At 41.3% G+C, this 25,697-nt stretch overlaps 1 protein-coding gene across 1 annotated transcript in view; it reads right to left on the bottom strand.

The window, feature by feature from the left end:
- Positions 1–25,697, bottom strand: part of DYNC2H1 (dynein cytoplasmic 2 heavy chain 1) — a 160,465-nt gene that overhangs the window by 18,067 nt on the left and 116,701 nt on the right. Inside the window, exons 83-85 of the mRNA XM_082219683.1 lie at positions 12,639–12,755; positions 4,302–4,511; positions 4,039–4,128 (exon numbers count right to left, since the gene is read on the bottom strand). Of these exons, the coding sequence (XP_082075809.1) occupies positions 4,039–4,128; positions 4,302–4,511; positions 12,639–12,755 (417 nt within the window). The remainder of the gene's footprint in view (positions 1–4,038; positions 4,129–4,301; positions 4,512–12,638; positions 12,756–25,697) is intronic.

Below are 25,697 nucleotides of genomic sequence, written 5' to 3'. Positions count from 1 at the left end.
TTCCCCACCAGAGCGTAGTGGGGGGGGAAGAGTCCCATGTGTCAGGGCCAGCGTCTCCCCCAGCAGGGAAAGAAGATGAGTCAGGGCTGACCACGCCTCTGTCGGAGAGTGGGGGAACGGAGGGGAGGTCAGGTCCAGCTAGCCCCCCCGAAGGGGGAAGCAGTGACAGGAGCAGTGTAACGGTCAGGAGGAAGGTTGCCGGCTGGGCGCGTGCGCCAAGATCAAATGTACAGGCGCGTGGGACAGCAGAAAACCCGGATTGGGAACTAGGTCCTAAAGCCCGCCGGAGGCAGGGGGAAGACTCAGGGGACTCAGCGTCAGAAGAGTCTAGGAAGGGCGAGACCCCTGCTGACAGGCGGACCCAGAGGAGGAGAGAGCAGAGGAAGAGGTGGAGCAAGGCTAGAGTCTTAAACTGGTGTCTGGGGGGAGGAGATTCAGACGGAGCTTCGGCGGTCTAGAGTTTCAGACGTAGAGCTGCACGCTGCGGATGTAAAAGAGAAACTGAACTTCAATAAAGACTTTTGTATATAACAACGAACTGGCGTTGGTCCTTTGTGAGCTGGGACCTCGGGCAGCTCTGACAGTATCCTAGTCCTGGTTCTGGACATAATAAACTAGCCTGTCTGCGGCTTAAGCACATACAGCACACACATGGTGTTGTGACAGGAATCTTCTCCATCCTCTTCATGACATAGCTGTACTGTGCTAGGTTGCTGGAGGCAAGGTCGGAAGGCAAAACATATGTAGCATTGTCAGAGAGATTGTTTCCATAGAATTGCTGGTGGAAACTAAGATTTAGTTCTAAAATGCAGGAATTTGTAAGGTACATTGTAAGATCCACCTTTTCCAGCTTGAGATGGGTGCTTGCCTTCCTGGACTAGGGGAGGGGCCACTGCATGCTATAGATCTTCTTCCCTTGAGGGGAAAATGCTTCTTTCCCCTGGGGAACTGCCCAAAAATTCTGAGTCAGCTTTTTGTGGCTCTTTCTATTACATCATTGTCTTGGCTGTAGAGCAGAGAAGGGGCAGGGTCGACATTAGGCTACAGCAGCTGCTGTATTAGAGTCTGGATATTGTTAAGATTCCTGCTCTGTGACTGCAGTCATGAGATTGTTGTCTATCACACAACGGTGTATGTTTTCATTCCACAGAGTGGGAAGTGACGGAGACAGGATGTTTGTGTTACTGTGTTCCGCGAAGTGGGACTATTGTCCTTTGTTTGCTTGTTTTTGCTGTCTGATGCTAGAGAGAGAGGGAGCCATGTTGCAGTGCTCCGTGTATGCTTTATATGTAAATAAAAGTAGATTAGCCAAAATGCTGAGTTGCTGAGGTCTGTCACGCGAACCACGAAGACTCTGCAGATCCCTGAGTGTGCCGATGTCTGTTGGCATCGGTCGCTGTGATGTTCAGGCAGAAGAAAGCTTTTGAAACTCCCGAACATGCCAATCGGGCATGTGTCTCTGCCAGGGTCCTACTCAAGTGTAGGACAAGCTCCTGGCAGATATTAAGTAAGCTACAGTTTCCTATCCCCGTCCCCACCCGAATAAGTGTCTCTAACTAGGAAGAGGGAAGGATGTACAATTCCGGACTTAAGAAAAAGAAAACTATAGTCAGAATGTAGGAGGGATCACAGAAGCTTTGTGCCCGAGAGGTGGGGATAATCTGGGTACCCAGGAAGCCTCTCCTCCGCCCCCCTCTCCCAGTTGCCCTGTGGAACCAGAAGATTAAATCAGTGTTCAACAAGGAAGAGGTGCTATTCCCAGAAGCAGAGACTGCACTCTAAATGCCAGAGACAGAACACTGTAAATAATTCCCTCGGCGATGCAAATTTGGCTAAAATAACTACCAGAAACTAGCACACACAAAACATTATTGTCACAAAGCTTCCTCAAGGTTTAATAAGGTTTCATGCCTGTGGAGTGGCCTAATGTATCTAATAATCCTTAGCAATATGACAGGCTGAGATGTTAATTTGCTAGTGCATTCTTCATCTCATTACGTGTTCCCAAGGGTAAAGTCATTTTATATGAAAGAATGAAATTAAAACACTCTTTATTATAGAACTTCCTAATGCAATATGCATCACCTACAGACAATTCAAGGGAGCCTATTAAGGAAATGAATTTTGGAGCTGGCAATAATAACCTTTTGACTACAATATCTGTCATGGGATGTGCTAAGGTTGGATCTTCATAGAAGTTCCGAGAACCACCGTCAAGGTATTTTGTAGTACCAAAGGGAATGCTTGCATACAAATTCACCTCAGCTTCTGAATGAGTCAGATTCTTCAGTAAGAATGAAAAATGTTATCTGACTTTCAAAAACCACGACTAGAGTTTTGTGCATTTACTCCAATGTGCACTTTCATTTGTCTAAATAAAAGTTAAAATGTTTCTTCATATTTGTTAGTTTTCTTGGGAAACTATCCACTAAGTATTTAGAATACCCTAGACATGAGTTACTTTTTCAAATTAAATTACCTTTAAATGATTTTTTCCTGCCTCAAGCAACCAGAACACAACCCCACATGCTGGTATCCTAGTGCCCACTGAAAAAGGACACCTGCCAAATCATATTCTTCTTATCCTTATAACATCATGCCAGCTTTTGAAGTAGAGTAAGCCATATGAACTTAGTGGAGAGAGAAAAGCCACCTCTTTGTGTTCTGCTTGTGCTACCATGGTGAAATATAGGAATCAGAGTAACTCTCAAGCCTAGTGACAGCACACCACCAGCAAACCATCAACTCCTGAGAGGGAGAGCATAGCTCATAGGACAGGGCATGGGACTATATCATTCTAGCTTTGTGTAGTGTAAACTTAAATCACAGAACCATTACAGGACTCCAGGCACAAACACCCAACACAACCCCAACATCATTCCTGAAACTATGGATGCAAGGACAATATATCCATGTAAAAGCTTGGAAACCTTTAGTCACAGGGGTCCATACTACTTCAAGACCAGATTACAGTGGTACCTCCGGTTGCGGACGGGATCCGTTCCGGAGGTCCGGTCGAATCCCGAGGTTTCTGCAATCTGAGGACTGCTTCTGCGCATGCGCACGCGGCGGCAGACCGCTTCTGCGCATGCACGTGCAGAGAAACCCGGTCAAATACTTATGGGTTTGCCGCTTTTGCATCCTGAAGTTTACGTAACCAGAGGGTTATGTAAACGGAGGTACTACTGTACTGCAATGTGTTCTAGATGAGGCTTTGCTTGTGCTTGATCTGGAAGCTGCAATTAGTGTAGCATACTGCAGCCTGGTTGCTGGCAGGAGTGAGACCCTGCCAATGTCTGTGTTCAGAGACCTGCACTGGTTGCCAATTTGCTACCAGGTGTTATTATTAGTATATAAAGCCCTGAACGACTTGCAAACCGTCTACCTCGACTTGATGATTCGTGGAACTGACACTGTTACAGATGCCCAATAATACTTGTTCCACATTTCAAAGAAATAGATCTTTTGGTGTGGCAGCACCTACAATTTGGAACTTCCTGCCTATGGACATCAGACATGGGCCTGTTTTTTTGGCACATGCTCAACTTTTTATGTTCTACAGATGTGTAGAACATATATTTTAATCTGGGTGGTTTTTAAAATAATATTATCACTGATTTTTATTATTATTTGGGTGTTTTAAACACCCAACTATTGTTAACAGTTTGTATTGATAATTTTATTGTTCTATTCTTTTTGTAAACCACTTTGAGGTTTTTTACAATCAAGTGTTATATGAATTTAATGACATGTTGATGTTTTTTAAAAAAGTAAAGTGGGAATTTATGCTACAAGGTATAAACTCTACAAGTCTATGATTCTAGTCAGTTCTATGAAATAGGTTCCACATCTTCCACTCCCCCGCCTTGCTATATGTGAAAGTGTTATGTAGACAAAACTGTATTTGTGGAACACTCCAATACAAGCTACCTAGAGATTGTCTTTAATAAAAGAAAGGTATGAAATATAAATAGAACACACGTGAACTTTACTTTTTAATATTAAAATTCTGAATCTTAGAGAAATATTAAATTGTACCTGGATAGCATGTGCTCGTGCTACAACAGCTCTGAGATATTGCAAAGGATCTTCTGGGCCTTCCCATTTGCTCTGCCATGTTACGGGGCACTGAAAGAAGAAGATAATAATTGCAGGCGTTGCTGAGCTTTGTGAGTCACACAAGAACATAACTGAAGATTAAAACTTGCACTTATCTAAATTAGTTGGCTTTGATTCAAGCTTGCCATATTTACAGAATAAAGATGTATTATGTACAACGAGAATTTAAAAGAAGACCTTACCTTTTGGTTTAGCAAAGCACTTGCTAGTTGTTGTACTTCTGAACTCAACAGCGAGGTTCCTCTGATGACTTTACTGAGAGCAGCGAGAGACAGATGAATGCTCTGAACTAAGCGAATGGCATTGAACTGTTCAAGAATAATGAATGAAAGGATTGGAGATCCTTGACGCTCAGAAGGAGGGGACACCTTCTGATGAATCAGATTTGAATTCTAAAAGGGGAAAAAATGTTATTCAGTGGGGTGCCACAGGGTATTATTTTGTCCCTAATGCTACCCAACATATATATGAAGCTGTTGGGACTCGTCACTAGGGGGGTTTGGAACAGGGTATCATCAGTGATGCTAAATTCTATTTCTCCATTACACTGGAGTCAGGAGAACCTGTACAAGCCTTGGTCTGGTGCCTGGATGCATTGCTGGACTGGATGGGGGGGTCAATAAACTGAGCTTGAATCCTTGAAAGATGGGAGAATGTGTGGGTGGGTTGTTCCTGTGTCAAGGAGAACACAGGACTGCCAGTTCTGGATGGGGTGGCACTCTCTCTAAAGGAGCAGGTACACATTGTGAGGGTACTCCTTGACACATCTCTGTGAGCGGTGTCCAATGTGACCCACGTGGCCAAGAGTGTTTTTTGCCAGCTCTGGCTGGTACGCCACCTGTAACCATTCTTGTAATGTGACAGCCTGACCACAGAAGTGCATGTGCTGGTAACCTCAAGCCTTGATTACCATAACCTGTTTTATGTGTCATGCCTTGTATCTCATCCAAAAGCTTCATCTAGTGCATTAATGGTCACTGAATAATGCTCCTGTGCATTATGAGCAGACGTTGTTTGTTTTCTGAGACAGGTCAATTATGAAATTTGGTTTTATTCCTAGCTAAAAGCCTACACACACACACACACACACACACACACACACACATATATATCAGGAAGTAAACAATGTTTTAAATAGACTCTAACAAGTGAATTATACATGATGAACCTGAAACTCGTATTTTGGGGAAACATCTGATGCTGTAGTTTAAATGCAGCTAATTAGTGCTTCCTCTTCAATAATCAATGTTCTTAAATCCCCAGAACTCTGCAAATTGCTCAGCTAAAGCCATTAGCAGAAGATTACTTCAGATACAATTTTCTGTTTCCTGATTTCCCCCAAAATCAAGCTTTGAAATCATATTATATGTAATGGAAAAAAGCTACACAGGCTAAAAGTCTTTACATAAATTATACATTTACAGCATTAAATTTTCTTTTTTGATAATTGTACAATAAGATCACTCATTTTTATCAGCTGGTTTTGAGTTGGTTCTGATGATATGCCAACCTGACGTTTGTTTTAAAAAAGCTATTCACATATGCAAGTGAGTGTGTGCCTCTCTTCCAGCATTCTGGCCAATGCTTGTAATGGCACTGAGACAACTGGCAAGAACTCAGCACTTATTTTTAAATTTTATAAAACTACATTTTATTTAATTAATAAACCCATGGGAAAGCATGTTCAGAGATTTCTTCGTTTGACTCACAAACCATGGAGGCCAAAACATTTATGTATATGGCAAAAGGTTACATTAAAGCAAGCTCTTCTCACATTTTCATTAGAAACAGATTACATATATATGATTTTACCTATCTATTGTTTTAATGTAGCCTAATTTGCATATATATATATATGTGTGTGTGTGTGTGTGTGTGTGTGTGTATATATATATATATATGCAGGTTTTGGTGTCTTCGGGTGTCTTCCCGTGTAAGAGTCGGGGTGTCTGTGCGACGTTTCGACGAGGTCTCACTCGTCATCTTCAGGCTGGTGCTTTCGGCTTCTTGTTACTGGAACAGAGCTCTGTTCCAGTAACAAGAAGCCGAAAGCACCAGCCTGAAGATGACGAGTGAGACCTCGTCGAAACGTCGCACAGACACCCCGACTCTTACACGGGAAGACACCCGAAGACACCAAAACCTGCATTCCTGTACCCGTGAAAATCTACGAAAGCAAATATATATATATATATATATATATATGCTTTCGTAGATTTTCACGGGTACAGGAATGCAGGTTTTGGTGTCTTCGGGTGTCTTCCCGTGTAAGAGTCGGGGTGTCTGTGCGACGTTTCGACGAGGTCTCACTCGTCATCTTCAGGCTGGTGCTTTCGGCTTCTTGTTACTGGAACAGAGCAGAGTCTGGTGTTTGAGTTCCTATAAATACTGTTGAGGGGTGTGGTGTATAGCCTCCAACGTTCTGGGCAGAGAGGAAGAAGAACAGAAAGCACTCACCAACCTGAGGAAAGACAACAACATAATCATTCTCCCAGCAGACAAAGGCAACGCCACTGTTGTGATGAACACATCGGACTACCAAGCAAAACTATCAAATCTACTCCAAGACCCTACCTACCAACCTATAAAAACAGATCCCACCACCTATCTGGAAAAAACCACCAAATCCAAAATAAAAGCCTCTCCTATCAGTGAAGAAATCCAGCTAAGAATCATCCCCAGAGAAAAATCATCCAGATGCCCCAAACTCTACGGTCTCCCCAAGATACACAAAGAAGGAACACCACTCAGACCAATAGTCAGCTCCATAGGCTCACCTCTACAAAATCTCGCTAAATTTCTCGCTAAGCAACTTCAGCCCTATGCAGAATCCATCGCTTCACACGTTACTAACTCCTTCCAGTTCATAGAAACAATAAAGAAACAATACCTACATCCCGATGACCTACTTGTGAGCTTCGATGTTGTATCTCTCTTCACTCAAGTGCCCATTAATGAAGCCTTGACAGCCATTCAAAACAAATACAACCCCCCCAAATACATCCTGGACCTGACCAACCACTGCCTAACCAACACGTACTTCATCCACAATGGACAAAGATACAAACAGATAGAAGGAGCACCTATGGGATCACCCCTCTCACCGGTCATCGCAAATTTGTACATGGAACACTTTGAAACCAATGCTTTAGACAAGTCAGAACACAAACCCAAACTTTGGCTCAGATATGTTGACGACACCTTTGTAATTTGGCCACACGGGAAAGAAAAACTAGATAGCTTCCTCACACATCTCAACAGCCTACACCCCAAAATACAATTCACTATGGAAATAGAAGACAACAACCAACTCCCCTTTCTTGACGTCCTAATCTACAAAAAACCTGATGGCTCCCTAGGACACACTATCTACCGGAAAAAACACCAACCGCTACTTACATGCACAATCACACCACCACCCTGCACAAATAAACTCCGTAGCCAAGACTCTCATCTCCAGAACCAAACGCCTGGCTGACAAAGACCACTTGACAACTGAGTTACAGAATCTCTCAAATGTGTTAATCGCCAATGGATACCAGAAAAACAGGGTTACGAAGCTAATCCAAAAAGAAACACCCCCCAAAAACCAAGACACAGAAGAAAACAATGGCATGGCCCTCCTTCCTTATATCAAGGGCACTACAGACAAAATCAGCAAAATCCTCCATAAACACAATATCAAAACAGCCTTCTGCACCAACCAAAAAATAGCCAATATCCTCAGAAACCCAAAAGACAAAATCCAGCTGGAAAACCAAGGGGTCTATGAAATACCCTGCAAAGTCTGCCCAGCCACGTACATTGGACAAACAAACAGACGAATAAATGCACGTATCGCAGAACACAAGAATGCCGTCAAAAAAGAAGAAAAAACTTCCTCTCTTTTCCAACACATGAAAGAAACAGGACACGAAATTAATTTTGCAGATTCCAAATTGCTCTTTAACATGGAACATCACCACAAGAGAATAATCATGGAAGCCATCGAGATAGAGAAACACCCTCACAACATGAACAAGCGTGACGACACGTCCCGCCTGCCAGACATCTGGAAATTAGCCCTCCCCACAAAAACCGACACCAGAACCAGAGGCACACAGAACGTCGTCACCAATCAACCACACCAGACCCAAACCCAGACCCTCTCCACAGACATATTACAGACTCCATCCAGTAGCCAAACTATAGTGGCACCTCCGGATGCTGCACCCCCCTGCAATCCCTACACAGATCTGGCTGGCACAAGGCACAAAACCACAGCTCGCCCCTATACACGAAGCCAAGCCAGAGCACAACTAAATGCAGCACAGCCATCTTCTCAGAAAAACTCTTCACAAGCTCAAGAGGTCAAGACACGAAAGCTTTAGCAACTAATCTACACTTAATGACCCACCCAGTGGTATTCAGAATATCACTCATGTAATCACCCAAGATATCCCTCAAGTAATTAAGAAACAAAAGAAGAAAAGGCACACTAATCTAGGAACTTCCTCTCTGCCCAGAACGTTGGAGGCTATACACCACACCCCTCAACAGTATTTATAGGAACTCAAACACCAGACTCTGCTCTGTTCCAGTAACAAGAAGCCGAAAGCACCAGCCTGAAGATGACGAGTGAGACCTCGTCGAAACGTCGCACAGACACCCCGACTCTTACACGGGAAGACACCCGAAGACACCAAAACCTGCATATATATATATATATATATATATATATATATATATATATATATATATATATATATTACTCTGTGGAAAGAAAGTTACAATTGAACATGCCAAACTATTTCCACAATGGACTAATTCTTGCTATATGCGTACAAGTGTGCTGAACTAAATTTCAGAAGAGCACAGTGGCTGACTTATTTAGATTTTAATTCAATATGTAGAAAAAGGTTATCAATCACATTTACTATATGGTATAGCAGTGACAATACTTTCATTGCCTGTCAGTTTTTACCAAGAAGTTGCTTCAGAAAATGGCCTGACGGCTGCAACTGATTTAGGTGGCTTTTCATGGGCTTCATTTACCACTCTCTTTCCAGTCACCATTGTCAAAAGAAAGGAAAATAAATAGGAAAGCTCCGCCAGAATTTATTTTGACAACGTTAGCACACCACATTATTCTTGTTGTCAGCTGCGCTGTTCCCACATTTATATAGTGAGTTTCTTCACCACCAATCCATATCACTGATAACTACTAGTGGAAAAAAATCACTACACAATGGCTCACACAGTGGGTCCTACTAGATGGGGTCATGGGGTGGGAAATTCATCATGGTGATGCCAATTATTACATATATTTAGGTGCCAGGCAAAAACATTGTTCTGCCAAGCCTTTGGCTAATTCAATGATCTATGGCCTTTTAAACTATGTACGGGTTATTGTTTTTATTTGTTATTGTGGTATGCATTTTTGTGTTTTTATATTGTAAACTGCCTTGTGATCTTAGGATGAAGGTCGGTATAGAAATGTAATTAATTAGAAATTGTATAGAAATTATAATAATAGTAATAATAATAATAATAATAATCCATGTGGTGAATATAAGATCCAGTCCAGATTCAGTTATCATGTACAGTCATATCTTGCGTTGCGAACATGATCCGTGCGGGAGGTGTGTTCGCAAGCCACAGTGTTCGCAGCCTCAAGCACTGTATCTGCGCACGCCCATGATGCGTTTAGATTCTTCTGCGCATGTGCATGACATTGTTTTGCGCTTCTGCGCATGCGCCGAAACCCAGAAGTAACTCACAGCGTTCGTAACCCGAGGTATAACTGTACTCATTTCTAGTAATAGGAATTTGCTACATAGACACAAATACACAAACTTCGCAACACTTTTGCATTCCGTGTCTGGTTTCAAAATTATCCTATTCATGAACTTTTCTTGAAAACAGCACAGATGATCTGCGACTGCCACAATGTGTCTTCACTGACTACAAACTACAATAGGATAGAAGCCTTAGTGGTCAAGTTATTTTTTGTGTGATCAGCACCAACTCCAGGACTGCCAATTTTTAACAGTGAAAATCCGGACAGAAAAGTTATTGGGGGTTTTTTGAGGCAGTGGAAGACAGGAGTGCCTGGCGTGCTCGGGTCCATGGGGTCGAGAAGAGTCGGAAACACGACTAAACGACTAAACAACAACAACAAAGTTGTGCACAAGGGTTTGCTGGGGAGTTCCTGCAGTTCAGTGGCACTTAGAATGCCCCTATACGAAATGCAGCATAAAATCAGAGATTTATATTGCCACACCATGATCAGAGCATGATCAGAGGCAAAGAAAGTGACTGTGTGGTTGCTATGGTGACTAAATTTGTGGACCCTTGAAAAATCCTCACAAACTGTTGCAGAGACTCCTAGTAACAGTATCATGCAAATTACTTTTGTGGGGTACCTCCTGCTCAAAACAGGGAAATAATACTTTTAGAGAAACTTTGTAATGATAAGTGGTTCCACTTTAGTGCAGTACAATGAAAGTAATTTAGTTTATTGACTACAGAACTACACCCCAAGCATTACAAACATATGCATCATCATTATTATTATAATTTTTTTTTAAAAAAAGGCTACGCTTTGCAGAACTGTTCATTATAATATTTAGTAACAAAAATTCTGTAGTTTAGTAGGCTGTGGAGAGATGTCAAGTTTTCATAATTTTCTTAGTGAAATATATTTTAAATATACATTAATGTGTACTAAAGAGAACTATTAAAATTATTTCAAGTCTGCAATGTTTCCTCACTTAAAAATTAAAGTATTTCAAAATTAATTATAATTTTGAGGGGCACAAACGGCACTTAATGCTGATTAGTATTCTTAACTGAGTAATTTTTAATTCAAAATGACCATCAGAAAGAAATGTGTCTATTAGTTAATCATATTGATTTTAATAAAATATAAAATGCAGTGAGTAATTATGTAGATTAAAAATGGAAAGTGATTCATCCAAAGGAATTTGGAAAGAGGCATCTATATTAAAAAATATTCATAGTTTTTCAGGTATGAAAGTATAATTTTTGGTTGGCAGTTTCTACTAACTGAACCAGGAAGATAATAATTCTGGTCCTTACTTGAGCAGATCTGCATACATCTCCCACAACTAATGGTTTTCAAAGTCGGTTTTGACAGTGCCAGCAGTCAACCTGGATGATTTCCAAGCAATGATTGAAAATGTCCAAGCCCAGCACATCAACTCACAACTGAGATATTTGGCTACAACAGATAAAAGCTGCAATGCTGGCTTAAGAAAGGGAGCACCACAATATTTTTTTTCAGGTGTTACCTATATGCATTTACTAAATGTGCAAAGGGGAAGGGGGATCATCTACAGAGGTGTGCTAAAAGCTGGATTCAAGTGGAATCCTGTATGTGCTGGTCAATACTCATGACAGCATTTCCACACACTAATGCCATTGGCTTCTTTTTTTAAAAAAAAATAATTTTTATTAGTTTACAACAAAAACACACAATAATTTCACATCCAATTTTTCACAAATTATCTCTTTTCTGGACTTCCTTCAGCTTTTCCGTAAATCATCAATAGTCGTTATTTAAATTACGCATTCCTTAGATTTGTATTGTAATTATTTAAACCTTTCTTTTTCTATTCCCTTCAAACAATACTTCTCAAATTTCACAGTGCTTCTTTAAATCCCTCTAGCGTTATCTGTCCCTCACTTATACTTTTCAGATATTCCACAAATTTTCCCCAGTCCTTGATGAACTTTTGGTCTCTTAGATATCTAATTTTCCCAGTCAATTTATCCAACTCAGCATAGTCTAACAGCTTCATTCTCCATTCTTCATCGTCGGTATTTCCTGTTGTTTACTAATGCCATTGGCTTCATCCAATTCATTGCTTATTTGTTTACATTTATATTTCCCACTCACAGCAATGACTTAAGGTTGATACTGAAAGGGACATAATTCAAATTTTGGCTTTGGAAGTAACTTCATGTCAGCAGTATAAAACTAACATGTTTCCTTTAGGCCTCTGCCATAGTCATTATTGTCTCCTAAATGTACAGATTTCTCATCCATTCTCACTCCAGTTATCTAATTATTGTACTCATTTTTAAAACAATATACAAAGAATACATGTAGTATTCAAACAGATGATGAAAATCAAAACAAATTTACATAAACCTGTATATATTGCAGAATTTATTTTAGTCAAAATTTAACAAGGAACTGCAGATCCTTTGAATATGCCACAATGGTACAGAAAATAGAATCGACCCATACAGAAAATTAATTTTTTTGAAAAATCTAGTCCTTAGCCAATTATATTGAGCAGTGCTACTTCCGGAGATATGCTCACTACCTGTGAGGTGATATTACTTGTCTCTTGAAAAACTTGGTTCCAACAAAATATAATCTGAAATCCATGTTGTACTGGAATTCCCTTTCTGTGGAATGCCCATCTTTCAAATGAATGATACAGGCATTTTACCTAGACTGTTCTATTGAAAGTAACACTGAAAACTTTACCAACAAATGACCCTCTTACCTGATTAAGCTTCTTCCATAGATTGAGGACTGGAGAAAGCTCATTAGACCAGATTTCCCTGTCAAATTTGCAGCCAGCAGTTACAGACCTGCTCAAGATCCGAAGCTGTGAAATTACCTGTGAGATAAAAAGATAATATGACAGTGTGTGAACACTTAGACAATTCTCTAGTAAGGTTATGGGTAAGTCAAATAAACAGAATTGTCTTCTGGAGGTTGGGGTGGAATCAAGCACTTCAAATCCGACTCAAGGCTGCAGTACCCTAACTATACATATACATGAATATACATATACATGAATATACATATGCATGTATATTCATGATGGCAATGCAACTGTAGCAATCATAAATATGTGCAGGATTAAATCACATATTATTGAAATCCTTGTGATATGGTAGGAGAAGGAAGCAAGCATACATTGTCTTGCTCAGGGGTCGGCAAACTATGGTCCGCGGGCTGGATCTGGCCCAATTGCCCTCTGGATCCGGCCCGTGAATGGTTCTGCAACCACCGCTTGGATCGTTGCGATCACCATTTTTTCTCCGGGCGCCATTTTTTTTGCGATCCCCCCGACTAAATCTCCCAGCATGCTCTGAGGTTGCTCAGACTTCCGCAATACTGGCCAATCCGAAGCCTTAGCAACCTCAGGCCTCCCCTCCCCTGGCCGGTTTGACGCGAGCTGGCGGCCAATGGCGACCCTTCCCGAGACTCGCTGCTCCAATCGGGGCGAGGCGCAGGGCAGGGCGCCTTGTTGACATCTAGCTCCGAGAAGGGAGGAGGAGAAGCGAAGGGGCGGGAAGAAGCGGGAGCAGAGGGCCTGCGAGGAGGGAGGAGGAGGAGGAGGAAGAGGAGGAGGACTCTTCTATGCTGCTTGGTGGTGGCACATTAGCAGCATGGTCATGGACACCCCGGGGTAGGGGCCCTTCCCGGCAGGGTGACTGCAGCCTCTCCGCACAAACTGAGACCCTCCCCAGCCCAGCCCAGCCCAGCTCGCTCTGTCTGAACGTGGTGAGTAGAGGTATCTCAGCCGCTCTGTCTCTGAGGGAGGGAGTGTGCGCATGCATGCACACGTGGTCCGACCCACCACAAGTTCTGAGGGACAGTGAACCAGTCCCCCACAGAAAAAGTTTGCTGACCCCTGGTCTTGCTGCTATCACTATTGAGGCACAGATGCTGGCATTTGTTTGGGCCTATAGAGACCGTCAGCTGTAAGAATGCCATGCACACCCCTCATGCGCCTGTCTTGCAATAAGCCTTGCTAGAGGCTCTGGTGAAGGGGGGGGGGAATCTTTCCAACAAGGAATATTAAAAAATAAGCTGCATTTATTAGTTTTGATCGTAGCAAGAAATCAGTATTTTATCTTTTAAAGAAAAGTTCAACTGGGATTTTTGGAGGTTTAAGTGGGATAGTTTCATTTTACTTCACCCTTGTTGGAATAATAAAATATCTATGAATTGTTATGCATTTTTTTCACAGCAATGCAGTAGCATTGCCCACACTGACATTTATTTATCTTATCAATATTTACAGGCTGACCTGTAACAGAGCTGTCAGGGTAGCTCCCAAGAAGAAATGAAACAATTTTAAATTCAAGATCAATAAAATAGCGGCATGTTTATTTTCTGTTTACATGTTATTTAAAGTGGTTGTTTCTTCTAAGATTTTAAAACTACAGTGTAGTTCCTGTTTTGCTTGGCCACACAGAACTTTTGAAATAAATAAACATTAATCTTTCTCTAGAGCAAACTATTTAGTTGTTAAATAGTCAGAATTATCCACTTAAAGTCCACCAGTGCATTTTTGATTGATTTTCTAATCTTGAAAAATGTGTGATGATGCACTGTTTCATTTTCTTTGTTTGTCTGATAAATTATGTACTGTTGTTTGGTTCAGTGAAAGCAAATTAAAATAATTTATCAGAGTTGCTAGAACATGAAGCCTCACTAGTTGGTAGTCTGTGGAAGTATTATTTTAACTTTTATAATTGTTGCTATCGATTAATTTGCTAAACATTGAAGAAAACAAATTCAAGCTTTAAAAGGACCATAGACACAAATGGGATTTTTTTTTTAACATTTCCATTCTCAAACTAGATACAAATTTTTTTGAATTTTGATGGAAATGCATCACTTAACATATTGGGAATGTTTTGTTCCCTTGAAAATCGAAAATGCACCCTAGCTTTTTCTGAGCAGAAGCAATATTTCTGCTACTAGATAAAAGAGATTTATACTAAGCCATATACCGTATTTTTCCGTGTATAAAACACCCCAGTGTATAAGATAACCCCTAATTTTTGAGCCCAAAATTAAGAAATAAATATTTTAAACATTCCATGTATAAGAAGACCCCCAATTTTAAACTTTAAAAAATGGGGGAAAATATATTCTTATACATGGGAAAATACAGTAATTAGATGCCCCCTCTTATTCCTCCCAACATATATAAGATTACAAAAAAAATCCTGTCAAATGAGTATATTTTATTGCACTCATATTAGCCAAACTAATCTTTATCTGGTCTCTTAAGAGGAGCAAAATGAAGGTGAAGACTAGTAATTATTTCTTTCATTGGCCAAAACAAAAAAAAAGTTTCTCATGCCCTTAGCTGAGTGGTTAACATAACACCATTTTTTTAAAAAAGCTCAGGGTGAATCCTGGAAGTTACACACTGGTTACTTTAATGCTTGTTTCTGGAAAACTGAAAGACGGGAAAACACTCTAAACCACTATGAACCAATAATGCACTCTGTTTCTAAAGAAAAGAACCCTCAAACAAGCAAAGAAACCACCTTTGTATATAAAAAAAAATCTTAGCTTGTGACTGAAGTTCTTGCAATCTACACAACAATCTAAGTACTAGCAGAAAAAGTGCTGTGGAGTTCAAATGAGAATGCAAAGGGCAAGCTGGAAGCCTGGAAAGCAAACTTGGGGTTAGAAAGGCCAGAAATTGAGGAGGTGCTTGCACACTATTTCTTCTTAAGGAAAGTAGAGCCTTTTCCATGGCACAATGCAATGTTATGGCTGAAAATCCTCTCTCATCCTGAACTTCATAATACTATGTGGCAGTCCTAACCCGCCTGAGTGAAATAATTCTACCTTACATTCTAGTTCATGGGCAGGCAAACTAAGGCCAGGGGCCAGATCCGGCCCAATCGGCTTCTGAATCTGGCCCACGGACAGTCCGGGAATCAGCATGTTTTTACATGAGTAGAATGTGTCCTTTTATTTAAAATGCATCTCTGGGTTATTCTGTGGGGCATAGGAATTTGTTCATTCCCCCCAAAAAAATATAGTCCGGCCCCCCACAAGGTCCGAGGGACAGTGGACCGGCCCCCTGCTGAATAAGTTTTCTGACCCCTGTTCTTTCCCATCCATCAATGAACTAAGCCACTAGATGCAAAGGTTGATAGGAAAGGCTCTCTATACACATGAATACAGAAAGGGTTGATTTTCATAAGAAATGTACAATTTAAAGGATAAAATCTGAACTGGAAAATAATATATGAACTAAAAGTTGCTTTAATTTTTAGTAACTACATGCATATGTTTAAGTTAATTTTTATATATATTAAAAAATTGATTCTGTTCTGTCTGCAATGTAGCTTAGCTACAGATTTCCCCTACTCTATATTAAATATGGCTAAACCATTTGTTTATTTAAGCAAATCTACTCAACAGTTTTAACAAGTCACAGAATGTAAACATACATTAAATTCAAAGATAAGTGACAAAAATGAGTTTTGTACAGCTTCTGCAGAATTATCTCTTCAAAACTCTGTGGCAGACTTTTGTACTAAAGTACAAAATCTTTAATGACTTGATTATTTTTTTCTTATAAAATCAGCCAATAAACCTTCTTCTACATTTTCACCTCCCCATCAACAGGAAAATAAAAAGGCAAGTACTCTACTGCCACCTACCATATTTAGTTACTGTATAATATATGTGACAGAAATGTTATTTCCTCAGATTTTATCACCTCGCTTGAAAATATACTATTTTTTACCATGTTAATGGCAACAGACAGTTTTCAAAATAGGTAGCGGCATCTAAAAATTATGTTATGTGCCCTGAATAAACACTAGCAAAGAAACTCATGAAAGATGACCCTGATTCAATCCAAACACAGAAAAGCTATTTTCAGTCACATGGTCTACTTTTGATGAATGTAAAATGGAGCCTATTTTCCAATGCAGTGATTTCCTGCCTCTACTTAACTGCAAGAAAGACTCTTTGGGGAAGTACACATAAACAACTTATTCTTCTCCTAGCCTTTTGCTGGAGCAGGCTGAGGTGTCAAATGATATTTTGCTTCATCTGTACTTTACTGGCTTTCATCGTCTGAAAGAATAACTTTCTGACAGTAAAGACAGTGGAATGGACTCCCTCGGGAGGTGGTGGAGTCTCTGTCATTAAGCAGAGGTTGGATGTCAATCTGTCATGGGTGCTTTAGCTGAGTTTCCTGCATTGTGGGGGGTGTCCTAGATGCTCTGGGGATAATAATAATAATAATAATAATAATAATAATAATAATAATAATAATATAATATTTATACCCCGCCCATCTGGCTGGGTTTCCCCAGCCACTCTGGGCGGCTTCCAACTGAATATTAAAAACAATACAGCATTAGACATTAAAAACTTCCCTAAAGAGGGCTGCCTTCAGTTGTCTTTTAAAAGTAAAATTCCAACCCTACAATTCTATGGCTGTAACTGCTGTGCTTACTAATAAGTATAGGTAAAGGACCCCTTGGCCAGTTAAGTCCAGAATTCAACTATGGGGTGGGGCGCTCATCTCTGCTTCCAGGCCAAGGGAGCCTGGAAGTTTGTCCGCAGACAGCTTTTCCGGGTCATGCGGCCAGCATGACTAAACTGCTTCTGGTGCAACGGGACACCATGACGGAAGCCAGAGCGCAGTTTTACATTCCCGTTGCAGCGGTACCTATTTATCTTCTCAAACTGGTATGCTTTTGAATGGCTAGGTTGGCAGGAGCTGGGACAGAGCAACGGGAGGTCATTCCGTTGCATGGATTCAAACTGCCTACTTTTGATTGGCAAACCCAAGAGGCTCAGTGGTTTAGACCACAGCGCCACCCATCTATATCTACAGCCATACCTCGAGTTACAGAAGCTTCAGGTTGCGTTTTTTCAGGTTAAGAACCCGTCAAAATCCAGAAGTACTGGAATGAGTTACCGCTGGGTTTCGGGAGTTGCGCACGTGCAGAAGCGCTAAATTGCACTTTGCTCATGCGCAGAAGCACTGAATCGCAACCTGCACGTGCACATACGCGCTGCTGCGGGTTGCGAACGTGCATCCCACATGAATCACATTCGCAACCCGAGAGTCCACTGTATATCTATATCTATATCCCATATATATATATATATATATACACACACACACACACACATATATACATATATACATATATACATATTTGCTTTCGTAGATTTTCACGGGTACAGGAATGCAGGTTTTGGTGTCTTCGGGTGTCTTCCCGTGTAAGAGTCGGGGTGTCTGTGCGACGTTTCGACGAGGTCTCACTCGTCATCTTCAGGCTGGTGCTTTCGGTCTGTTTCAGAACAGACTCTGCTCTGTTCCAGTAACAAGAAGCCGAAAGCACCAGCCTGAAGATGACGAGTGAGACCTCGTCGAAACGTCGCACAGACACCCCGACTCTTACACGGGAAGACACCCGAAGACACCAAAACCTATATATACATATATATATATGGGTGGTGCTGTGGTATATGCTAGCACAGTACTTAGTTAAGGATATATCTGTACTGGACAAAATTATGGGTAGGTCCATATTGGAAACCTCAACTTATGCAGCGAGAGGAAGGTTAGATAAGAAGCAATAGTGCACTGTTCCATGTCAGGGCTGGCAGCTTGAAAACACACTCAAGGTGGTCAACCCTGAAGACAGGCAGCACATGGCAAATGAGTGTAGAGAGTGCAGGGTGAGGCAAAGCAGCTGGGGGACAAACAAGGTCTGAGGATCCGTAGAAGATTCTGAGGATTTTAGGCCAAGGTGAAAACAGAACACCTTCAGCTCTTGTGCCAGCTGACAAATGGCTTAATCATACTGGCCATGTCAGCAAAGAGACTGCAGTACTTCCTTCTGGCTCCCTTCATTGCCAATGGAAAACAGGTTCAAGACCCCAGCTGCTCGCTAGTTTGGCAAGCTGACACGAGTGTTGTTAACCAGCTCTCCTTGTCAGCAGTTCTACCATGAGAGAACCATATCTGAGGGAGTGTGGAAGAAACTGGCTGGATCAGGTACATAATTTGAGGTACAAATAATGTTACATGGAAGGAAAGCTTCAGTCAACATATTTCCAGAAAAGAATGCTAAAGACTTAAGCCCTAATGTTAAAATCCTTTGTCTCTTGTAATTTGACACTCCTGAAAATGAATTGTTTGTATTTTGGGAAGCTTCCTAGTGCTTGGTTAGATTTAATGTTTGTATTAAGTTAAGTATTTAAATCGAGGGTTACATGAAATCCAACGTTTTACAAATGTTTAAAAAAAGAAAAGTGGGATTCTTTCCGTAAGCCTGCCATGAAATGTGTTTTTAAGTATGAAAAATTAAACGGCATAAGCTTCCTCAGTGCTTACACCAAATGTCATTTACATTTTTTATCATTTATTTACTTATATCACTGAGAACTTGACTAAGGATCTGTAAGCATGAGACAGTACTAAAGATTCGTAACTACAATAATGGCACTCTTTGTCAGGATACTGAGAAACATAGATTGTCTCAGTATCCTTCCAATATGCATTCTAGTCTTGTGCATGTCCAAACTATAATTTATGGCAGTGATTTGCAAGATGAGGTTTTTACTAAGTATCAGAAGTAAAATGTGCAGGCTTTATACTATGTCAAGGAACTGCATCAGCATATTTTTCAAGGGAATTAGGTCTTAAAAGCTTGAATACAAATCACAGGAGACATGCTAGCTTATGCAATTTTAACTTAAGCAAACTAAAAGCGAACCTCTCTGTCACAGTGAAAAACCCATTCATTCTGCCAGCTGTGAATATGAATATCATCAAAGTTCAAAACTATGTGCCACTTGTTTCTGTGAAGAGGCCATGTACTGCATTTTATTAGGAATACAGTCAGTTAGTCTTTATCTGTATATAACCGTAAGTCATTATAAATAAGCCAAAAATGAAAATAAAAAGGAGACCAACAAGCAAACTGATGGATATACTGTGTGTGAACAAACCAAGGGAGTACATTCATTTGAACTGTCCCAGTTACAAAACACAGGGAGACATAGACCCGGTTTGCACCCCTCCTTGCACCTAAGAAACTTGTCAGACATGCAATGCCACTAGATGTTCCATGGCTAAGTAAAATATTTGAATAGGGCATATGCATGTAAAATACAGCATATGAAGGTCTACAGATCACATTGATATTCTAGATAAGATCCATTATTTGGCCATAAAGTCTGGGCCTACATACAATTGATTTTATACATGAACACTGTAATGAAGCATTACACCCATGACTGAAGGAGGAACGTCCTGTCAGTTGGGAAGGAGGCAAAGCACTTTCTAGCTCCACCACCATACAATAAAGTGAGGATGAGAGAGTTGCTGCTGGGCATGGATGCTGCTGTGAGAAGCAGAGAAAAAACTCTGCTAAAATTCAGGCTTTCTTCTCTCTCTGTGCAGCAGTGGCAGCAGGTGGAGGGGAGACAAAGGAGAGAAAGAAGCTTCTTTCTCCCTTTCAGCCCCCCCCAATGACTGCCACAAACTGCTCTCTGAAGTGCTCCCACTCCATTGAACATTGCTGCTGAAACAAGTGATGGAGGGGGGAGATGCTTCAGAGAGCAGTTAGGCAAACTTCTCTCTGAAGTGCCTCCCGCACTCCTTTAAAAGGGGGTGGGATAGCCTGTGAGAGGATAGGCAAATGGGTGGGTTAAGGTATAAAGAGAGGATGGGTTGGCCACGTGTTGGGAAAGGGGGGTCGGCAAAGGGAATGGCAAGGGGAGCGAACAGGGGAGGTAGCCCCTAGTAATAAGGTATATTTGTCTAGACCCAGCAGCAGCAGCAAAAACAGCACCTCTTCAGCATCTGTATAACTTGCAGGCAGAAAAAATGTCCTGGTTCTGTTCAGTCATTTGTTATATGGATTTATTCTGCTTTGCATCTCACTCCTCCAATTTAACTAAGAATGTATAGTAACTTTGTTTGCATGTAACACTAAGGCAACCGGGACGCGGGTGGCCTGTGGGTTAAACCACAGAGCCTAGGACTTGCTGATCAGAAGGTCGGCGGTTCGAATCCCCGCGACGGGTGAGCTCCCGTTGCTCGGTCCCAGCTCCTGCCAACCTAGCAGTTCAAAAGCACATCAAAGTGCAAGTAGATAAATCGGTACCGCTCCTATGGGCTTGCTTCGCAAGATGAAAATGTCTTGCGAGTTCCTGCGGGTTTTTTTTCCTTTCCCCCCTTTTCCTAAGCCGCTACGGGGTGAGCTCCCGTTGCTCGGTCCCAGCTCCTGCCAACCTAGCAGTTCAAAAGCACATCAAAGTGCAAGTAGATAAATCGGTACCGCTCCTATGGGCTTGCTTCGCAAGATGAAAATGTCTTGCGAGTTCCTGCGGGTTTTTTTTCCTTTCCCCCCTTTTCCTAAGCCGCTAAGCCGCTTATCCGCTAAGCCGCTAATAGCGCTAATCCGCTAATCCGTCAATGGGCTTGCTTCGCAAGACGAAAAAACCGTTAGACGAAGAGACTCACAGAACGGATTCTTTTCGTCTTGCGAGGCACCGCTGTATCTGAAATCTCAGTATCTTTATATCAGAATTTAAACTAACATGGGCTAAGGGCAGGTTTCACTTTTTCATAGTCATTTTTCATTATTATAAAAATGCACACCTTATTAATCAAAGACTTACAACTACTGTATTATCTGCTGTAAATGGCTGCTGCAACATGATGCGATGTTTCAAGGGCATCGTAAAGTATCTTTATGACAGGAATTTGCAAAGCTGAGGCTCAGAGCCGAGTTCAAAACTCCATATGGCAATAAGATAACTGAGTGTACGATTGAATAATAAAAAGCAAGCAGTGCTTTATAAATGATTTCTGTATCCTTCAATTATGTGGACTAGAAGAAAACAGTGTGAATTTCATGGTTCAGGTCACGTTTATGAAAGGGTAATTTGCAGAGATCCTTGCATACAGTGATAATCGTGTCTGTGTGCATTTATATACCAAAGGCACATATGCAGAGTGTCACTAACATTGCTTAGACAGAATACTGGAGTTTTCCTTTTGACTGACTATGCCACTCAGTTCGGAAATGCATTCGTGATGCAGTAAGATTTCAAAGGGGATCCCATGACTCTGCAGTCTGCTGCATTGTGCTGCAGCGTATATTTGTATTCTGCATCAAAGAAGGGCCAGCATGCTTCAACAATGGCTTTCCATGCAGAAAACACATTACAATTGAAATATAAAAAGCTAGAAATAAAAATGATTGTTTCAATGGTTAATTAAAGGATCACCAATATGATCCTTTCTCTTTTTGTTTAGGATGTAATGTTTAATACAGCAAAATGCATCCTGAAATAACCACCCCTTAATTCAGTTCACCTTTCTTATATGTTAAAGTAATTCATCAGAGGGCTGGATCTCCTGATAAAACAGGGGCTTTTCTATTGCTTCTGATATATCTTGTAAAGAGTGATTGTGTACAGTATTTCTTCAGTTAAGTAGCAGTGAATTGGACTCAGACTTTGGTAAGCTGCAAATGGGCTCACAAAGTGAACCAAAGAGTAAGGCTATAACTCCTTTCTTGTCAAAAATGATTTACGGCTATTAATTGTCAATTAATCTTCATTAAATCTCAGAGAAACTCATTACACCTCAGTGTAACTGAGCTCTAACACAGACATTCCAAACATTTTTCACAGAATAAATTTTAAGTACTTGCATTTTCCTGCTCTTTTTGAATCCGAGAACAGTGCACCCAATAGCCATCTCTCATGGATGGTTCAGCAGGATACCATGGCTGATGCTATCCAAAAGACCAACAAGGTCACATTTCCCCTCTCACTCTCCCTTTAGATGTCATCTATCAGCGCAACCAAGACAGATTCAGCCCCAAACAGATCTGGAGTGGATCTAGATAGTCACTTTCCTCCAGGAATGCCTTAGATAGCTCTATAGTAAAAGGTAAAGGGACCCCTGACCATTAGGTCCAGTCATGACCGACTCTGGGGTTGCGGCGCTCATCTCGCTTTATTGGCCGAGGGAGCCGGTGTTTGTCTGCAGACAGCTTCCGGGTCATGTGGCCAGCATGACTAAGCCGCTTCTGGCGAACCAGAGCAGCACACGGAAACGCCGTTTACCTTCCCGCTGGAGCGGTACCTATTTATCTACTAGCACTTTGTGCTTTCGAACTGCTAGGTTGGCAGGAGCTGGGACCAAGCAACGGGAGCTCACCCTGTCGCAGGGATTCGAACTGCCAACCTTCTGATCGGCAAGTCCTAGATCACCTGCGTCCCAGCACTATAGTAAATTTTGTTTAATCACTGAATTAAATTTGCAGTCATTGTTTTCCATTTCTTTCTGTTACCAGAATCAGAACATTAGAAAATACACCAGATTTAATGGAACTCATGTATGAACAAGGTAAACTGATACACAGCTTCATTATGGCCATCTTTATGGTTTTTCTGGTGAGATGTTAGCTGCAAAAGCATATCTCAGAAGCTAGCAGATTCTCACCTTCCATTTGCCTGGTGGAGAAGTGGATGCACACCACCAAAAGCAGCACTTTAATTGACTTACCCCAAATAGAAAGACATTAAACAATTGACTGGAGTCTAACATTGCACTCTAATCACTGTTGCAGAACCTTCTTTTGAGTATCTGTGCTGACAAGCAACTCAATGTACAATTAATATTGTTTGCACGCCACCTCCAACTTTGAGCAGTGCTTGATTCCAAGGTTCCAGGTGCGAAGGACAGCGAAGACTGGTGTCTTTATGATATATGACTTATTTACACGCTCACACATATACAACCTGAGCCTACGATGCAAGGGTTCACAGCATTAACACCCCAAGAGGGTTTTGCTTCTTCCATAGTCACAATCTTGGATTCTAGCAAAAATGTGGCAGAGCTCTGGCTCCCATCTGTCCAGCCTGCAAGCTTCTAATCGTCTATCATTAAATAGTTAGAATCATAGAATCATAGAGTTGGAAGAGACCACAAGGGCCATCGAGTCCAACCCCCTGCCAAGCAGGAAAATAGTTGAACTACTACATGATAATATTTTGTTTTAGGAAAAATTAGCTCAGCAATTTAAGATTTAGAGTTAGATAGTATGTATTGGAAGATGTTTTTTCTAGCTCCAATCTCCTTTTTGTATCCTAAAATAAAGCTGCAATCCCACACACACTCACCTGGTTCTAAGCCCCACTGAACACAGTGAGACTTACTTCTGAGTAGACAGACATATTATTTCACTGTAAAACTGATAACTATTTTCCATTCTCTGGCCATAGAACTGGCTCTGTGTCAATTGTTCTTAGTTTATTCCTTTGTGTGGTTCTTTCAATGTACCTGGACATATTCTAGCTACTTATATTCACATGAGGAATGTTTTGCCTGCTAAGTTGACTGAAAATATTTCTTTAATGTAGCTTGGAAATATTCAATAAAAACTACCCAATATTTGATAGGATATTTCATAAGATTCCAAGTAGCTGGGCTACCACTAATATAATGAGGAGTGAAATCTTCACAAAATTACAGAAAGGGGTCTTTATCATCACACTTCCCATTACTGTGATATATCAACATGAGAGAACCAAAGTTCCCCAAATCTATAGCAGAGAGGCTGTCCATGACTCTACTAACAGATAAGATTTCCTCCTCATATGAAGAGAGAAATTCCTTCTATATATAGAGTCCTGGATAAGACAGAAGAAGAAACCAACACCTTCCTTAGCATGGTCTATACAACACAGGTTCAACACAACTGTTCTGAGTATGAAGAGGCGTCAGATCCTTTATCTGAATCTCATCACCTTTGATCAATTATCCCTCAGAATGAATTATTTTCCTTTGTTGTTGTTTAGTTGTGTCCGACTCTTCGTGACCCCATGGACCAGAGCACGCCAGGCACTCCTGTCTTCCACTGCCTCCCGCAGTTTGGTCAGACTCGTGTTGGTAGCTTCGAGAACACTGTCCAACCATCTTGTCCTCTGTCGTCCCCTTCTCCTTGTGCCCTCCATCTTTCCCAGCATCAGGGTCTTTTCCAGGGAGTCTTCTCTTCTCATGTGGTGGCCAAAGTATTGGAGCCTCAGCTTCAGGATCTGTCCTTCCAGTGAGCACTCAGGGTTGATTTCCTTAAGAATGGATACGCTTGATCTTCTTGCAGTTTATGGGACTCTCAAGAGTCTCCTCCAGCACCATAATTCAAAAGCATCAATTCTTCGGCGATCAGCCTTCTTTATGGTCAGCTCTCACTTCCATACATCACTACTGGGAAAACCATGGCTTTAACTATATGGACCTTTGTTGGTAAGGTGATGTCTCTGCTTTTTAAGATGTTGTCTAGATTTGCCATCACCTTTCTCCCAAGGAGCAGGCGTCTTTTAATTTCATGACTGCTGTCACCATCTGCAGTGATCATGGAGCCCAAGAAAGTTAAATCTCTCACTGCCTCCATTTCTTCTCCTTCTATTTGCCAGGAGGTGATGGGACCAGTGGCCATGATCTTCATTTTTTTGATGTTGAGCTTCAGACCATATTTTGCGCTCTCCTCTTTCACCCTCATTAAAAGGTTCTCTAATTCCTCCTCACTTTCTGCCATCAAGGTTGTGTTATCTGCATATCTGAGGTTGTTGATATTTCTTCCGGCGATCTTAATTCCGGCTTTGGATTCATCCAGCCCAGCCTTTCGCATGATGAATTCTGCAAATAAGTTAAATAAGCAGGGGGACAATATACAGCCTTGCCATACAGTGGTATCTCGCAAGTCGAATGCCTCGCAAGACAAAAAACTCGCTAGACGAAAGG

This window comes from Podarcis vaucheri (genome assembly GCF_965113315.1).
Source record: "Podarcis vaucheri genome assembly, chromosome: 4".
Lineage (NCBI taxonomy): Eukaryota > Metazoa > Chordata > Lepidosauria > Squamata > Lacertidae > Podarcis > Podarcis vaucheri.
Note: the sequence above shows the minus strand (reverse complement) of the source record. Positions and strands in the feature narration are given on the sequence as shown.